Source organism: Solanum tuberosum, unplaced genomic scaffold (genome assembly GCF_000226075.1).
Source record: "Solanum tuberosum cultivar DM 1-3 516 R44 unplaced genomic scaffold, SolTub_3.0 scf00285, whole genome shotgun sequence".
Taxonomy (NCBI): Eukaryota; Viridiplantae; Streptophyta; class Magnoliopsida; order Solanales; family Solanaceae; genus Solanum; species Solanum tuberosum.
Genome location: NW_006239208.1, coordinates 715,874 through 733,747, shown reverse-complemented (window position 1 = coordinate 733,747; position 17,874 = coordinate 715,874). Strand labels below are relative to the sequence as shown.

The window sequence follows — 17,874 nt, the reverse complement described above, 5'->3', positions numbered from 1 at the left end:
ATTTCATGATTTCATATTATAATTTTATATCGCATGGCCAAATGGGCCTTAGTGATTTGTGAGCTATCACACTAGAGCGAATTTTTAGAGCCCGTTCGGAATGACTTAAAAAAAGTAGCTTTTAAGTAAAAAAAATAAAAAGTAGGAGAGATCTACTTTTGGTTTCTGACTTATTTTAAGTCATTTTTTACATTATCAAACTCTTCGTAACTTATTTTAAGTTATTTTTTATATTTACCAAATATTTTCAAAAAGTCAAAAATTAACTTAAAAAATAGGTTTAATTAACTTTTAAGCCAATTCAAACATGCTGTTACTGATACTACTGTTACTAGAAGTATAATGAAATTCTACTGTATGGACCGTTGACCCCCAATCCCAGTCCGCGTTTTCAGACAACCCAACATCTTCTCTTTCATTCAAAACCCCATCTTCTTCACCCGTTAATGGCGGCTTCTCCTTTTCCTCCTCTCTCTTCCACCTATTTCCATCTTCAATTTCATTCTCATCAACCAATCGGAAAAAGAAAAACTCAGTTTTACTTTTAATTTCACTTTATTACTTCCATGGATCCTCCACTTCAAGCTTTTATAGCTGCGGCTTCCAGTTTCGTTGCAGTCCTGTTGATCTTTGCTTCTCTCTATTTTTTCTGCAGAGACCCCATCAAACGTCGTCAAATTGAAGAGGAGACCCGGAATCATCCCCGGACCCGGAATCGGAACATTCGGGCTATAGCTAGTAGCAATACAGAGCTTTCATCCATCACCGTTACTGAAAGTGCAACATTTGACCCGAATCTGGATCAACTCTCCATGAAGCAGCTCGCCGACGCGACCCGAGATTTCTCACCGGAACTCATCATCGGCGACGGGAGTTTCGGGATGGTATACAAGGCAACGCTCACCTGCGGTAAGACCGTCGCCGTGAAGAAGCTCTCCGCCGATGCTTTTCAAGGGTTCCGAGAATATCGAGCGGAGATGGAAACCCTAGGTAATATCAAACACAAGAATATAGTCAAAATGCTCGGGTATTGCTCCACGGGTTGTGACCGGGTACTAATTTACGAGTTCATCGAAAAAGGTAGTCTTGACCAATGGCTTTACGACACGTCATCGACTTCCGATATGTTGGAATCAATGCCATGGATGCCACTAAATTGGGAAACAAGGATAAAAATTGTTAAAGGAGTAGCGGAAGGACTTGCTTATATGCATAATTTGGTTACTGCAATTATTCATAGAGATATCAAAGCCAGTAACATCTTATTAGATGCAAATTTTGATGCTTATATTGCTGATTTTGGATTAGCTAGAAGAATTCAAGGATCACATTTACATGTATCAACACAAGTAGCAGGAACAATGGGGTACATGCCACCAGAGTACATTAATGGTGCACCAATGGCAAAAACAAATGGAGATGTTTATAGTTTTGGTGTGTTAATGTTAGAGATTGTCACCGGGAGGCGCCCTAATTTCCCATTTACCGGAGAAGATGGTCGTGAAATTAGGCTTGTCAATTGGATTAGTGGTATGGTAGAACAAGGAAGGTACATGGAAATGGTTGATGCCAATCTTTCAAAGGATGAGTTGAAGGAAAGTGCAGTTGTTGAGTATTTTAGGATTGCTATGATGTGTGCTAATGAAAATTGTCACGCTAGGCCGCCCATGAATGAAGTCGTTAAGATTCTGGATGGAATTTCAACATGTTAAAGGATCGACATTCATTTCTTCGTAAGTATTCCTAAATGATTATATAAAAAAATGAGCGTTGTCTTTGTAATTTGAAGAGGCCTTTGGTTGTTCATCTCTAATGTACCCAATTACTATAAGGTAATATGTGTTATTTTAAGTTTGTACTTAGTACTAGTTTTTATATATATAAAAATTGTAAAAAGTAGGGCAAATTGTTGTTTTTAATTGATTGAGAAATGAGATAAAGGTATTCGGACATATATGTAAATATTTCATGTAACAATTGCTCCAATTAAGATTCTTATGTCCTAATAAAGTTTTGAGCAAGTTTGTGGATATACCTCATTGTCCTTCAATTATGCCTTAACATGTCTTCCCATTTCATCTTATTTAAGTACTTGCATTAATCCAAGTTTTGTATATTGTACTGTGTATAGTCTTATATCTTATCTAGTGAATAAACTTATTTGATATTTATGCTGATGAAGATAATATTATGTACTTGACCTAACGATCAAGGTGCACTCAAGTCTATTCAAATACCAATTGTTATTCAAAAAATGTAAGTGCACACCTTGATTAGTCCTTTTAGCAAGAATGACATATGAGTAGAGGCATATCATATATGAGCATTATTAACGGTCGAAGTTCCTTTAAGTTGGCCGGTCAAGATATTATTTTATTGTTATTTATAAAACATATGTAACAAGTGCATTAACGCCTTAATTTGTCTTTTTTTTCAAGACGGACATATGGGTAATGGGCCAATGACATATGGGCGTGTTCTTGGCGTCGTGTTTAGTTAGAGAATACTTTGGTGGTTGAAAAGTTGCCGTGTTTTTTGGCTGAATATGGCAATAATGTTGCATCATGATTCATGGCAACATAGTTCGGACTATCAAATTGTTTGACCTCTTTTTGCATCACATGGCCTTGTTGTGTCAAATGTACTCTCATTAATCATTGATCATCAATCAAGCGTACAAATGTATTAAGCTAGTAGATACTTGTTTTAAATGTTTGAGAAATTAAAATACATTTGCATCAAAGCAAATGTACTTTCAATAAGAGATTATTGCATATAACTTCAAAAAACTTTGGTTTTGTGATCTGTGTTGATGAGAGGTAACTTAGTTAAGGTGTGCGTAAATTGGTTCAGTCGCCACGATTTGAGAAACGTTTGGAACAAGAAAAATTAGAGAGAAAATGTCGAAAATCTGTTTATACCGTTATGTGTATCCAACGCAAAGATTTGAGGCACATGAAAAGAAACATATTTGACCAAATAACTCGTTGCTTGAACTATCAGCAAGTCAAGGCTGAACATGAAAATCTAGTGGATTAGCTCTGAGTTTTGTTATTCCCAAGTGGAAATGAGAAGTTATCACTATAAACTTCATGGAGGGCTTGCAATATATTGTAAGGAAGCATGAGCCAGTTTGGATATTATGGACCGACTCGCAAAGCCTGCACATTTTAGACCGGTACAAACTACAACAAATAGTTAGTATAAATCTACACTCGTGAGATAGTTCGACTGCACATGGTGCCTGTTTCCATAATTTCTGAGAGAGGGTAGCAGTTCTCGCTCAATTTTGATAGTTTTTCATAAGGCATTGGGTAGTCGGGTTGAACTCAACACAACGTCTTACTTGTAGATCGATAATTAGTCTAAGCGGTTATACTCTTAGAGAGCATGTACCATGGTCTTTCGGGGTTATTGGGATGACCAATTACCTTTGATGAGTTCGTGTATAACAATTAGCAATCCAACATTCGATTCAAAGGACACTATGTGAGGCCTTATACAGTAGATTGGTCTTGAAAAGGATTAGAACATTGACTTACAAATTGGCCTTACCATTGATTTTATTGAGATTTTATTACAACTATGGTTGAAAAACAATGTATAATTACTAAGTTATCGTAATTACAATCAAGTTACTATACTATACAATAATTAAAATGGTATGTTTATTCACTAATTATAATGTAATTATTTGTGTCATGTTACGTTGTTATATTTACTAAAATTAATAATGATTCGACACATGAAGAATGAAAAAGATGATGTGTGGAAGAACGACTCTAATTAGATCTATCCCAATTAAGGCAATTTCAGTCAAAATCTTAGATTATGCTTGGATAACATCCTTTAAGCATGTTTTCAGTTCGTTCCAAGCTCGATAGATTAGTGACAAGTGGCCTTAATCAAGAGTAAAGTGACTGATAGGTCATTAGTGTCTGATTACAATAAGCTTCAAAGATTAATTATTTCTGAAAATTTTTGGGATTCACTACTGCGGTTACATATTGACATATATAATTGACTCAACGATGTACACATAGTGCTCACAACATATTGTTTAATACGCAAAAAAAATAATACTTCAGCGTTAAGTTATAAACACATCGTATCCTCACTTGTACCCCATCTAATTTATATCATTACTATTGCATAAATTTTCAAAATAATAACAAGTAAGCGATATTTTTCTTGATTACACTACCTAAAAATTCCACTTAGAACAAAATACGCTTACTCTTTACTCTATTGTATTTTTTTAAAATTGTCTTTATAAGCATGTTCTTAGTAGTATTAAGAGAGGTTGAACAATAAGTATGATGTAGTTTGATATTTTTTAATTTTAAATAAAAATTCATTATAAAAAATGCATAAACATTTTTTTCAAATAAACTTACAAATAAGTTTTAATGTGTGACACATATTTACAAAATACTAAAATGAAAAAAAAAAACATAAAGTAATTGAAAAATCGTCTACCACCAAGTTTTCTCCCCTCTTGATATTATAGTGTAATTGAATATTTCCCTTTAATTACATCGAATTCCATACTGGCAAAATAATTATCTGACTAAATAAATATGACAACAATGTAATAACCCCTTGTTCGATTACAAAGATGATGTTCCAAACGTGCCTTAAATTATTTTACAACAATATATCTAGTGTAATCTACATATTTTATTCATATCTCAGAGATAGAGAGATTGTTTCTGATAAACCGTAATCGATAAATTGTGATAAAAAAATAATTCAAAGCAGTTAAAGCTAAAAAAAATAGCATAAATACAAAAAACAACTAATTAAAAAGAACACGTAGTAACCGAACACAAACTATAAAAAAAATACAATAATCAAGTACAACAAATCAACAGATAATAAAAGAGATAACAAGAAACTATAGAAGCAATACTACAACTACTAATATGAACGGACAACAGACAACACAATACAACCTATTAACCTTTTGCCTTAATTCGTGTCTTCCATACTCTCCTATCTAAGATCACATCATCGGTAAGCTAAAACTGTGTCATATCCTGTCTAATCACCTCTCCTCAATACTCCTCCAGTATACCTCTACCTCTCCTAAAACCGTTCATAGTCAATCTCTCACACATCCGCACTCGACATTTGTATATCTCTAATTTTTCCCATGCTAGAGTCATCTCAATCTTGCTTTTTGGTTTCTGTATCTTGTTTCCATCAAAAGTACTCCCATCTTCTCCCAAATATCTTCATTATTACCCTACCTTTCCTAGTATATCCGTACATTCATCCGTCATTCTTATTTCCGCAACCTTATAAGAGTTCTTGACTGACCAACACTAAATTCGTTCCCTTTTATTTTATTTCCTTAATAATAAGTTCTAATCTTAGCAAAGCTTTTTTGGATCTAAATAATCTAAACTATTATCCAAAAAGAGAAAAAAAAATAGAATTTAAATGAAAAGATTAGTGATTAGTGTTAATTTTCCAATTAGGCATATGTTTTACCAAGGGAAAATAGAAATTAAAAAAACTTTAAAAATCTTTATTATATTTTCTTTTCTTATCATAAAAAAAGTAGCAGCATATCCGAAAATTCTGTCAGTTTTAGGGAGAAAGCCCACATAATGACACGCAAGCAACAACACGTTGGATTGCGCATGTGGCAATCAGTTATTGGATTATGCACATAAGTCAACAATTTGCTACGTATTTCATTTTCACCTAATCTTAAATACTTCACAAAAACACACACAGAGAGAAAAATAGCTTTTCCAGTTTCACTCTTTTTCGGCCGTTGCAGCCCAAGTTCCGTTTCAACATTTCGCTTCGAATCTTTAGTCTTCGCATCCCTCAATTGAGATCTGCAAGGGTTTAGGAAGTTCTCGACTCCGATCGGGTTGTGGAGGTGGATATATCCTTTTCTCCGGCGGAGTTGATCGTCAGTGTATCGGATCCCGATCTGCGATTGCTGTTCGTAAGAATCTCTGCATTCTTTGATTTATTTGGGATTTTACAGTTTAATTATTTTATTGAATTTAAAGTAGTTGTAACTGCTTGTATTGGTATTTTAGGATAAGCAATTGTATTTCGTGATTTTTTTTTTATTTCAAGTGCTATAACATTGATCAGTTTCAAATGTGTTTAATTGCAAATTCGTTGATTTTATTTGGTAGGTTTATAGTTTGAAATGGTTCATTTTGATCTTTTTTGTTCAGTTGTTTCGTTTTGTCTTCTTCTGTTCAACTTGGCTGTTTTTTTAGCTCTCTTTTGTTTGATTATTTGTGTTTCTGTTAGTCTAAAATAAGTTTGGACATTATATTTGATATTGAACTTGTATACACTTGCGAATTAGCTGTAATTGTAACTGCTCTACGGGCATTTCTAGGTTTAGATTGTGTTTCACGAGTTTTTCTATATAGACTAGATGCTTCAGCTTTGATCAGTTTCAAATGGGCTTTCTTTGCAAGTTTATTGATTTATGGACATGTAATCTCTCCTTTCTTTGTATTATGAACATGTAATTATCTGATAGAATGTTTTTGGTTTCTTTTCCCCCCCAAGACCTGAAGAATTTATGCGAGTGGGTTTAATTGTGGAGAAGTCAACGTCACAGCTGCTTCAACACGAGCTAGGAATTAGTGGAAGTGATTAACAAAAGAAATTCAAAATACAGCGACCAGGTTCAGGGGGCGATTTGCCCCAAAGTGAGTTCAGCTCTTTCCCAGTAGCACGGAGGGTAAATTCTTTTCAAACCGTTGCAATGGATGATGAAATGGAAGGAGGGAACTTGGGCCCTTACCAAGATAGACCAAGGACATTTCCTAGCATGAAGAGCAAGGCTTATGCACCATGGGTAGGTTACATTATTTAGGTGCACTTGTTTCTCTATTTTGTTCATGTTTGTCTATTTTGCTCATGTTTCTCTAATTTGCTCTTGATTAATCTATCCTCCTAGACCATGCAAGGACTAACAATATAAACATGGAGATTATACTAGGCTTATTTCCTAACCAGATAGTTTTCAGAGATTAGCCAGTGCACTATGTTCCACTTAGAGATATCTGAAGGAATTATGGTTTTTCAACTCTTTAAAAATAGACTAAGTTTTCTTCATTCCCATATTCTCCCAAAATGTAAACTAAATTTTATGACTATTGTTTAGGATGATTTGTTAGTTTGACTCGAGTATTTTGCCATGATTGTCTTCATTTCCACTATTTCTTTCTCTACTATTTTGGACTGTTTTTTCTTGAGCAGAGAGTCTAGAGGAAACAACCTCTCTACCTCTTAAGGTAGTGGTAAGGTTTTGGTAAACTCTACCTTCCCATACCCTACTTTGTGGGGTTACACTGGGTATATTGTTGTTGTTGTTGTGTATATTTACCCAAAATGAGGAAGGGGTTGTCTTCCAAATCACCTTATAATTATATCACCCAAGTTTCTCGTTCTCCTACTTACTAGTGATTCAGCATAGATACATTCACTCTTTCTTGCTTTGGGGATGAATAAGGTGGGCTATTTCATTTTTTATGCTATTTGAATGCTTTTCTTTCTTTGTTTAATTTCTTGAAAACCTCTATTACAATTTACATGTTTGTTAAAAGAATCAATTATTGTCAGGCGTTTGCCTCACAATGTTGTACATTCTACATACCCTGGCCTCCTCTGAACAGAAATATGTTTCGTTAAATTTTGTCTGCGGAAGAATGAATGATCTTTATTGTTAGTCGCAGAAGAACCAAGTTCCTAGTTCTCCTGAAATTCATGGTTATAGTTGTTAATTTTCCTAAAATTTATTCACCATTCATTTACTCCTGTCTGTACTTCTAAATTAGTAGATAAACATAGATGAAGTGCCTGTTTTGAATCTCTTTGGTATCTATTATCTATGAGTAATAAACATCTCTGCTTTTGAATCTTTCCCAAGAAGTTGTGCCACATCAAGTCAGAATATGATGAAAATTAAAGATGATTGTAGTTTTATGCAGGAAAGCTCGTTACAATTTTGTAATGCAAAGTGAATGAAGAGGACCAACATTCTGAAAGTATACAAAAACTTGATTTTTCTTCTCGCACCAATCTTGTGTGTGCCTCTCTCTATCTGTATAGAAATCAATTATTCATTCAGTTGCTTGTTTATAATAATACACTGATTAAAAAACAGTTAGATGTTCTAGTTGTTCACTTTTGCTCTAATAAAATTGTTGAATGAGAAGCTGTTTTTAGCAGCATTATTTAATTTTCTTTCTGTCGTGGTTTGCGTTATTACTTTTTCAGTATTTGTTTTAATGTTGTCTCAACTGTTTCATGCAGATATTTCGTGTTCTCATGAGGATAAACTCGCGCGTTCTTTTGGCGCTCCTGCTTGTTTGTTTTGTAGCTATCTTTTACATTGGTGCAAGTACCTCGCCCATCCTTGTGTTTGTGTTTTCAGTTTGTATCATCAGCTTTTTCGTGTCGATTTATCTTACTAAGTGGGTGCTGGCAAAGGATGAGGGACCACCTGAGATGTCCGAGGTACAATCTTCTTGATCAGTTTTTAAGTTGTCTTTCAAAGTTTTCCTGGTCCTTCTGTTCTTGTCTGTGTTTATAACTTGTGGATCAGAGTGTTTGGACAACGTTTTCTCATACTAGATCATATATTTTTCTTTTGATATGGGTCTCAAGGTCTATGCAGTAAACTACATGAGTCTAGATCTTATTATTCTTATAGTTCTTTTCTATTTTTTTTCATTTATTAATTTATTGGTGGAAGATAGAGGTGGATGTTGGAATTGGGTTAGGTCGTAAGGGAGGCAGGAATGGCATTGTATCCAAAACCTTTGTCTTGGTTAAGGTGCTCCTATTGTTTGAGCTAACTCTTGATCATCATGTATGAGTGGTTGTTCCAAGGGTTAAAGTTGTATGCTAGAATTTCATCTGCAGAAGATGCTATGGAGATTCAGCATGGGATGGCCTCTGCTTTTGCTTCTGCCACCTTCACCTGCCAACCTCAAAAATGATCTATTCCTTCCATTTTCATTTCTCTCCTCCATGCTCCTAGTTTACATGCTACCCGACCTTAGTGCCCTTCATAGACATAAGATTTTCAGAGAGAAGTCGATTGAAAGGCAAAATTATCTTTTTCCATTATGAGAAATTTAATGTAAAGAAATTGGTTAAAATGCTTGATGATATTCATGGCAGCCCCTAATCTACAGAAACTTGGATTTGCAGTCATGATTTTGCTCCTGTTTCATTGGAACATGTTGTATATTGTCTTAAAGTCTTGAGCTCATTATTTAACTTGCTAGATATCAGATGCAATACGTGATGGAGCTGAAGGTTTCTTCAGAACTCAGTATGGGACCATCTCCAAGATGGCACTATTGCTTGGACTCGTTATACTAGGCATCTATTTATTTCGTAATATAACTCCTCAGCAAGAATTGTCTGGCTTAGGCAGGTGATGACAGGTTTTGAGTTGGATAATTGCTCTTCTTTCAGAGAAGTTTGAGTTCACTTTATGATACTTCCCATGCTGTGATATAGGGTAACATCTGCTTGTATTACGGTCGCTGCATTTCTTTTTGGGGCTCTATGTTCTGGTGTTGCTGGGTATGTTGGCATGTGGGTGTCAGTACGTGCAAATGTTCGAGTATCCAGTGCAGCAAGACGGTCAGCTCGCGAGGCATTGCAGGTTCTTTTTATTACTCTTCATAAGAATGTTCGACAAGAACAACGCTAAGGTCCTTTCTTGTGGAAATTGACTTGAGATCTTTCTGATGTAGATAGCTGTTCGTGCTGGTGGATTTTCAGCATTGGTGGTTGTTGGTATGGCTGTAATGGGCGTTGCTATCCTGTATGCAATTTTGTATGTGTGGTTTGGTGTGGATTCAACTGGTACAATGAAGGCAACCGATTGTGAGTAAAATCTGCTAATTTTTCACATTGTTTTATTTCATTTAGATGCACTTTTGACTTTTGAATGTCTGTTTTCTAGTTCACAATTTTGACTTCTACTTCATCTTTGCACAGTGCCTCTTCTACTAGTTGGGTATGGTTTTGGAGCTTCATTTGTTGCCCTTTTTGCTCAGTTGGGTGGTGGAATATTCACAAAGGCTGCTGATGTTGGAGCTGATCTTGTTGGAAAAGTAGAGCAGGGTATACCTGAAGATGACCCACGAAACCCTGCTGTAATTGCAGATCTGGTATTTATCTACTCTTTTTTATTTGTCTTCTTTCATTTTTCTTCTGCGACTTCTGTGTTCAATCATGCATTTTAGTCATGTATTCTAGCTGGATGTTTTATGAATGATCTCATTAAGTTTTACTTTTTGCCCCATACACCTTGCTAGTGCAGCGGAATTTCAAGTTTCTGTTTCAATTGTACTTTAACTTTTGAGATTAGAAACATTTTTTGGTGCTTGAGTAGCACCAATGATTCTCATTTTTCTAGATGAAAGTTATCTCCTTTGATAAATTCTTGGAGTTTAAAGAAGTAGTTCTTTTGTCTTCACTGAGGTCGGTATGATCAACTGTTTCACATCCTAGCTTTAGTGCTTGCTTATATTTAGCAACAAATAAAAACAAATATAACATAAAAGAGAGTAAAGTTTGCTATTTTAAATTAAACATAGAAAAGGAATTATAGAGTATTGACATCTGCTCCGTCAATTATTTGACCGTAACTGCGACTACCTATACGTTGTGTTGATGTGCCTAATGCTAACCTTATAAATTCCCAAATTTAAGGTAGGAGACAATGTTGGCGACTGTGCTGCTCGAGGTGCAGATCTTTTCGAAAGTATAGCTGCGGAGATTATTAGTGCAATGATACTTGGAGGAACCATGGCTCAACGCTGCAAAATTGAAGGTAGGATGACACTCACACTTGAGTTGACTAAATTGTAACTTAGGTTGTAATCTTGGTGGGAGTGTATCAAAAAGGCCACTTTAATTGTTCTATACCAACCGATGCATTTGAATCCAAGTATTACAGAAAAGGGAATTGTTCAACAATAGTATATGTACTGTGAGGATGGAACTGCATATCTGCAAATGAAGGACAGCAAGTGTTTGTAGACCAGTGTTGTCAAAGTTGAAAATGCCCAACAAAACGCTGAAGTCAGTGGAGTTGTAAGTGTTTGAGAAAATACAATTAAAACACGTGATTTAGTGAGCACAGAGCTGTTGGTTGTCTTGGTTTTTGTAAGATGGGGACATTTCATCAACTTAGTTCCTTCACTGAAGCAGTGGTTAAGCTGGGTAAAAGCATGCCTTTGGCAAAGCTGTTTTAGATGCTGCTGTTTATAATGCGAGGGGGAAGAGGTCTTGTAATGATATTTGTCTTACATTTTTGTTCATCCCATACTTAGGTTGTCATCTTAAATTTGGATAACAGTTGCATCTTAGCCTAATAGTCTGTTATTACTCGTGTGTGTTGTGGATTGAAACTACCCAGGTGCCATAAAACGAGCTCTTAGTATTTGTTTAGCTATAGTAAACAGTGAGGGTTTTGTGTCCAAATGGAGGGAGAAGGTTGATGAGAATTCATGAAGGCGACATGAACTAGCTCGGGCTTGAGGCTTCGTTGCTCTAGTTGTATGGTATACACTAGATAGAATGAAACTGTAACAATTTCTCACCTCTAAAGCCCTACTTTAGATACTTCTCGATGAAATAATTAACTTATTAATGTGCTATGCAAGCAAAGACCTTTACAGAAAGTAGAGAATTTTACCCAAAACGTGATTCTTAGCTATGCTTTTCATATATTTGCTTGATTAGTTACTAGAAATATGTGTACAGAATGATCACCCTTCCTATAATGTGGCTAAATACTGAACTTTTGTTCCTAGAAATTATTTCAAATTCCTCCCATGCGATCTGCTGTTTCCTTAAAGTTGTATGTTTTATCTAATTTAGATTGATTTCTTCTGCAGATCCATCCGGCTTTATTCTGTTTCCTCTAGTTGTTCATTCATTTGACCTGGTTATATCATCAGTTGGCATATTCTCTATTCGGAACAAAAGGGATTCTGGAGTAATTGGAACTATAGAGGATCCCATGAAAACTCTTGAAAAGGGTTACTCAGTGACAATATTTTTAGCTGTTCTGACATTTGGTTTGGTAAGTTTTATTTGCCTTGGAAGTTAGAAAATTATCCACCATTTCTACCCTTATTTGTTATTTGACTTCCTGTCTCTGTTCTCTCTACTGATTGTTTGCATTGCATTCCATTTGCAGTCAACACGGTGGTTACTATATACTGAACAGGCTCCTACTGCTTGGCTGAATTTTGCTTTATGTGGTCTGGTTGGAATTGTTACTGCCTATGTCTTTGTTTGGATATCAAAGTACTACACTGACTACAAATATGAGCCTGTGCGTACCTTAGCCCTTGCTAGCTCTACTGGTCACGGAACAAACATAATTGCGGGTGTTAGTTTGGGTCTGGAATCCACAGCTCTACCTGTCCTTGTCATAAGCTTGGCTATTGTTTCTGCTTTCTGGCTTGGTCGCACGTCAGGATTGACAGACGAAACTGGAAATCCAACTGGGGGGTTGTTTGGCACTGCTGTAGCAACTATGGGAATGCTTAGTACGGCTGCGTATGTTCTCACCATGGATATGTTTGGTCCAATAGCTGATAATGCTGGTGGGATTGTTGAGATGAGCCAACAGGTGAGGCTAATGTTTCTGAGCAAAAGCATGAGGTCGTGACTTCTTTTTCTTGTAAATTTTTGTTAGCTTGGTTAGCTCAATAAGCCTTTTCATGTACAGCCTGAAAGTGTTCGTGAGATAACTGATGTTCTTGATGCTGTTGGAAATACTACCAAAGCTACAACCAAGGGATTTGCAATTGGATCTGCAGCACTTGCATCATTTCTTCTGTTCAGTGCCTATATGGATGAGGTAGCTGCATTTGCTCAAGAACCCTTCAAGCAGGTATGGAATTGCTATGACTTTCTATTTGGCCTTTTTAAATTTTAACTACGTTAACTATACAGTTGCAGTACCAGGATTTTTTATTAATATGCAGGTTGACATAGCGATACCTGAAGTATTTGTTGGTGGTTTACTGGGTTCTATGCTCATCTTTCTGTTCAGTGCCTGGGCGTGTGCAGCTGTTGGTCGAACTGCTCAGGAAGTAGTCAATGAAGTAAGAAGACAGTTTATTGAGAGGCCTGGTATCATGGTTAGTAGGATTACCTTTCAGAAGGTTGCCTTGTGTTGCAGAATGCTCATGGCAAGGCTGAAGTTAATGCATGTTACTTTTACTGGTGGCAGGATTATAAGGAGAAGCCAGATTATGGTCGATGTGTGTCCATTGTTGCGTCTGCGTCTTTGAAGGAGATGATTAAACCTGGAGCCCTAGCTATCATATCCCCCACAGTTGTTGGTGAGTCTTGCACTTAGAACTGTTTTCCTGCTACAAAATCCCATAGAACTGACCCGCAAGGGTGACTGAGCTTGTTGAGCAGGTGATCTCCCAAATGGCGGGGGGTCGCAGGTTCGAACCCTGCGTGCTTTCTCAATCGAGCTCGTCATCCAGGACTTGCCTAGTGCGATTTACCTTTTCTGTATGGTTTGCGAGCTATTAGACTAGAGTGAGGTTTATCTTGTGCGCATCCAAAAGGATAGCAACTGCGGGTTCCTATGTCACAAAAAATAAAATTAACTGCATATTTTCTGTAATCTGGAAGCATAAATCTGTAGCTATCACTGGTGTTCTGGTGATATGTATCGCTGCCAGGTCAACTTAGTTTGGGTCCTTGAGAGCACTCTTCTTTGAACTTTGTAGTCTTGTATAATATTTAGTTATAATACACATGTTCCTCCCTGGATTGTCCAGTTTTTCAGATGCACACCCAAACTTTGCAGGGGGTCCTATTACCCCCTTGGACACCTTCTGAAATGGAATAAATATCCCCGTCAGTGATGATGTGGCACAGAAAGTGAGCCTCGCACTGTGAGAGGTTTGAGGCAAAAAAGAAGTTAAGATTAACTTGTGTACAAGTGTCAATTTTAATTCAATACTATATAATTAATTATACTTAATTGATTAATAAATGATTTTCTCTTACCCCTTTTGCCCTTCCCTTCTTTTTCCAAATTTCATCTCTAAAACTCAGCCATAGTGCCAGCCAACCATCTGCGCTCCTGCCATCTTTTTTTTTTTTTTCTTAATTTCAAGTGACCTGGAACATATGACCCCCGCCCCGGCAAAGTTTAAGTGTGCCACTAAAAAGCCCGGAAAAGTCGGGGTAAAATATGTATTATCCCTAATATCTATCTTCCTGAAATAATCTTTGTTGTGGATTTATTCAATGAGTTTGTTGATCTTGTCACATATTTGCTCTCATCTGCATCTGCTTGCATTTTCTGTGGAATGTCTCGGTAATTTATATCTACTTTAACTCATAAGAACCTCACATATCAGGTCTATCATTTTTTTTCTACCTTTTTAAATATTTTGTTCGTGGTTTAAATAGATTCCACATGGTCATTTGTGGTAAAGTTTAGCACTTGATATTGCAAAGTAACAACTTGCTTAGAATTGCAAAATGTGTCGTGAGGTATCATTGAGAAATAAGAGTTTTCCCACCACAAGTGATTTCAGTGAACAACTACATCTGTACAAATCTAGATCAGGAGAGTCAGAGCAACTTAGACTACATCTGTACAAATCCACCCTGCATCTTTTTGTGCTCAACCATGAAACACCTGACACTCATCCAAATTCTATCCATTCACCACGTTGCGTGGTTCTCTTTTGACTATTTACCGCAGCAGTGTTTTTACTGTATGTTCGTCTGAATATAGTACACGTCAATTATTTTGTCATCCTTCCTGTTAGTTTACTTGGTATTGTCTGTGTGTGCACACTCTATAGTTTATCTCTTTGGTGAGTGGTGATCTCTTCTTCACCAAACATTACAAGTAAAATCTGAGGAGAATACTTTGCAATCTGTTTATTTCCATCAGTCACTTGTGCGGGAAAATTCTAAATCTTAATTGATGTCTTTAAGTCTCTGTTTCATATCTTCTTGATCTCAGTTTTGAATATTGAGTTTATTATATCATCTTGATCTCCGTATAGGTGTTCTTTTCCGCATTTTGGGCTACTACACGGGGCATCCTCTTCTTGGGGCTAAAGTTGTAGCTTCCATGTTGATGTTTGCCACGGTTTCTGGTATCCTTATGGCTCTTTTCCTCAATACTGCTGGTGGAGCCTGGGATAATGCAAAGAAATACATAGAAACAGGTGCTCTTGGAGGCAAGGGGAGTGACACCCACAAAGCAGCAATTACTGGAGACACGTAAGTGTTCTTAAATGATTCACATGTTCTCAAGCTATGTTGCTTGTATTCTTGAAAAATGTGACCGTATCCATGTTGGATCTTCCAGTGGCGGCATTTTTGAAGGATCTTAGCAAAAATAGTTCTCAAGTGTTGGTATAATCCTATTACTCATAGGTCATTTCATGCAAGCTTTGTCAAGTGCATTCGTTGTTTTACTAGTGCCTGCTTGATTGTTCTCAATACTCATCTAGTCATAACAATATATCTTCTTAGAAAGTAAAACTACACATATCGCATTGCAGATTTCTTACAATTTCTTCTGTTTCAGGGTAGGAGATCCATTCAAAGATACAGCCGGACCCTCTCTCCATGTACTAATCAAAATGCTTGCAACAATAACTCTTGTGATGGCTCCTATCTTTCTGTGAGAGTTAAATTTAAGAGATTTTTAAATATACGGCACAAGTCTCTAGGAGCTTTTCTGTGTTCACTGGATATATGAGGAGAGATGTACTTTCTGGTTTACATAACGAAAACCACATTTTTTGGGTACATGAATTTCTAACTATACAGGCAACTCTCTTTTTAGTTATAGATTTCTGAATTCTCAATTTAGAGCTTTCTTTAGCTTCCCATACTTGTACTTGGTTGCTATGTTCTTTCATGGGTTGTTTTTCGTTTCCTTTTACATATTTTTTCCTAATGGTACTAGAGTAAGGTCTTTGAATATGATACAACTATAGTGTTTGGTTGGGAATAAGTTATCTTAGGATTAACTATCCTAGGATAAGTTATCCCACCCATTATTATGGTAGGATATATAATTCCATCACTGGTGTTTGGTATCTATATTAGAACTCTATTAATCTAGATTCGTGCTGCATAGGATTCTATTCGCAATCGGTAGCTACAAATTTTATAAAGGGTGTCCTTGGATAGTAAATTGAAAAAAAACCCTACCCTGATTTGATCTTGAATGCCTCGCACTTCTGAACCTAATTGCCACACACCACCCGTAGCTCTGCCCCTGTTCATTTGGGGGAAGCTCTTTCTCCTAAGGATTTTTTTTTTTTCATATTCAGTGTTTGAACTTGAAATATCTTGTTAAGGGAGGACAATTCTAGTTCTTTTGATATAGCGCCTATTGTAATATTTAAATTACATTAAGTAATTTTAATTTCATATAATAAATATTAAGTGACCATATATAAAGTAACACATACAAAGAAAAGTTTACTTTATAAAGATTTACATGACTGCAAAAGTTAAAGATAGACTTTGGGTCTAATGATGACCCATTACATATTTTAAATGTGGAGCTAGTGCATAATAAATTGATGGATGCACTGATATAATTATTTCCTAGGTTGAAGGAATTCAATTAGATTAAGCTTTATGAACAAAAAAAAAGTAACAAAAGTTAAAGTGGCATATAGGATTAGGTGAGGAAGACCTTTAATTGTGGTCGTTGGCTTCATTCATTCCCTCGTTTTCTATTACTCCCTCCGTCCCATTTTATATGTCATCCCTTTCTATAAATAGCTGGATTACAATACTTGTCATTTTATAAAATTTATGCATAAATTACCATATTTTGCCTATTATACCCTTGATAGAGTAGTTAATCTTGAAAATGTATTCGTCATTCATTATAGAGTTACTTAAGAAAACATTAAATAAGGGTAGAAGGTAAAGTCACATAATTTTTTAATGCAAGTGCAAAGTAGAAATGTGACATATAAAATGGGACGAAGAGAGTACCTGTTTATTTAATATTTATGCGGTTCTCAAAGAAAGTATAAATTAATTACTTATTTATCTTTTAAAGCTTTTAGTACACTTTATTTATGTGTCTTATTCATCAGTATCTTAATAATGGTATTACTTTTTTAAAAGATAACAATAACAATATTTATTCCAACAAGAATTAATTTTAAGAGCAAAATAAAAATAATTAATTAATTATATTTTGATTTTATAAATTAATAAGTAATTTTAAATAAATAATTTAAGAACGTGGACAAATAATATAAGACCAAGAAAGTACATATTTTTACTGTCAATCGCACGCGGGCGGCCAAAATATTTACTCCTAGACAGCTAGACAAGTTGTCTAAAAAGAAATCAACACGATTTATACTATTGCATTCATACTAATTCCATCATTCCATGGACCATCATTATATTGCATGGAAGTATAATATATGAATGAGGTGGCTGGTGAGGCCTTCGTGTGGCGGACAAAGAGGTAAGATTGAGATGATTTAGATATGTGAAGAGAAGATGTACGGATTTCTTAGTGAGAAGGTGTGTGAGGTTGATTATATATAGTGGATAATGGGTATAAGAAGAGGTAGAAGTAGACTGAAGCAGAGAGGTCTTTGAGAGAGATGATTAGACATGACATGACACACCTGACTTTAGATAGAAAAACTTGGAGGTCGAAGATTAGGCTAGAAGATATTACTAGGTGAATTTTTGGCTAAAAACATCCTTAAACTATACCCCATTATGTATTGTATGCAGCTTTACTTGTATCTTGAAAAGATAGAGAGGATGTTTTCAATAGAACTTCGACTAGAGTAAGTATATTAT

The 17,874-nt window shown here is 35.7% G+C and overlaps 2 protein-coding genes across 3 annotated transcripts; both read left to right on the top strand.

The window, feature by feature from the left end:
* The first annotated feature begins 367 nt into the window (after nt 1-367).
* LOC102587327 (leucine-rich repeat receptor protein kinase EMS1) lies at nt 368-2,032 on the top strand. Its single transcript, XM_006358989.2, has one exon. The coding sequence runs from the start codon at nt 567-569 to the stop codon at nt 1,710-1,712; it is 1,146 nt and encodes a 381-aa protein (XP_006359051.1). The 5' UTR covers nt 368-566; the 3' UTR covers nt 1,713-2,032.
* Nucleotides 2,033-5,732: 3,700 nt separating this feature from the next.
* On the top strand, nt 5,733-15,916 carry LOC102586995 (pyrophosphate-energized membrane proton pump 3). Of its 2 annotated transcripts, none has more exons than XM_015314214.1 (15): nt 5,733-5,965; nt 6,553-6,844; nt 8,305-8,508; nt 9,292-9,436; nt 9,523-9,670; nt 9,762-9,894; nt 10,009-10,181; nt 10,726-10,846; nt 11,916-12,103; nt 12,221-12,658; nt 12,758-12,922; nt 13,017-13,172; nt 13,265-13,376; nt 15,078-15,297; nt 15,608-15,916. In XM_015314214.1, the coding sequence occupies exons 4-15, from the start codon at nt 9,351-9,353 to the stop codon at nt 15,705-15,707; spliced, it is 2,040 nt and encodes a 679-aa protein (XP_015169700.1). In that variant the 5' UTR covers nt 5,733-5,965; nt 6,553-6,844; nt 8,305-8,508; nt 9,292-9,350; the 3' UTR covers nt 15,708-15,916. The 2 variants fall into 2 exon arrangements, with proteins under 2 accessions (XP_015169700.1, XP_006359050.1); XM_006358988.2 differs by having other exon boundaries at nt 9,285-9,436.
* Nucleotides 15,917-17,874: the final 1,958 nt, after the last annotated feature.

Excerpts from the sequence above, each read along its gene's own strand:
- LOC102587327 (XM_006358989.2), top strand. The coding sequence starts at position 567 with ATGGATCCTCCACTTCAAGCTTTTATAGCTGCGGCTTCCAGTTTCGTT.
- LOC102586995 (XM_006358988.2), top strand. The coding sequence starts at position 6,752 with ATGGATGATGAAATGGAAGGAGGGAACTTGGGCCCTTACCAAGATAGA. Across the intron at positions 9,671-9,761 it reads CAGCTCGCGAGGCATTGCAG|ATAGCTGTTCGTGCTGGTGG; the intron begins GTTCTTTTTATT and ends TTTCTGATGTAG. Across the intron at positions 12,104-12,220 it reads CTGTTCTGACATTTGGTTTG|TCAACACGGTGGTTACTATA; the intron begins GTAAGTTTTATT and ends TTCCATTTGCAG.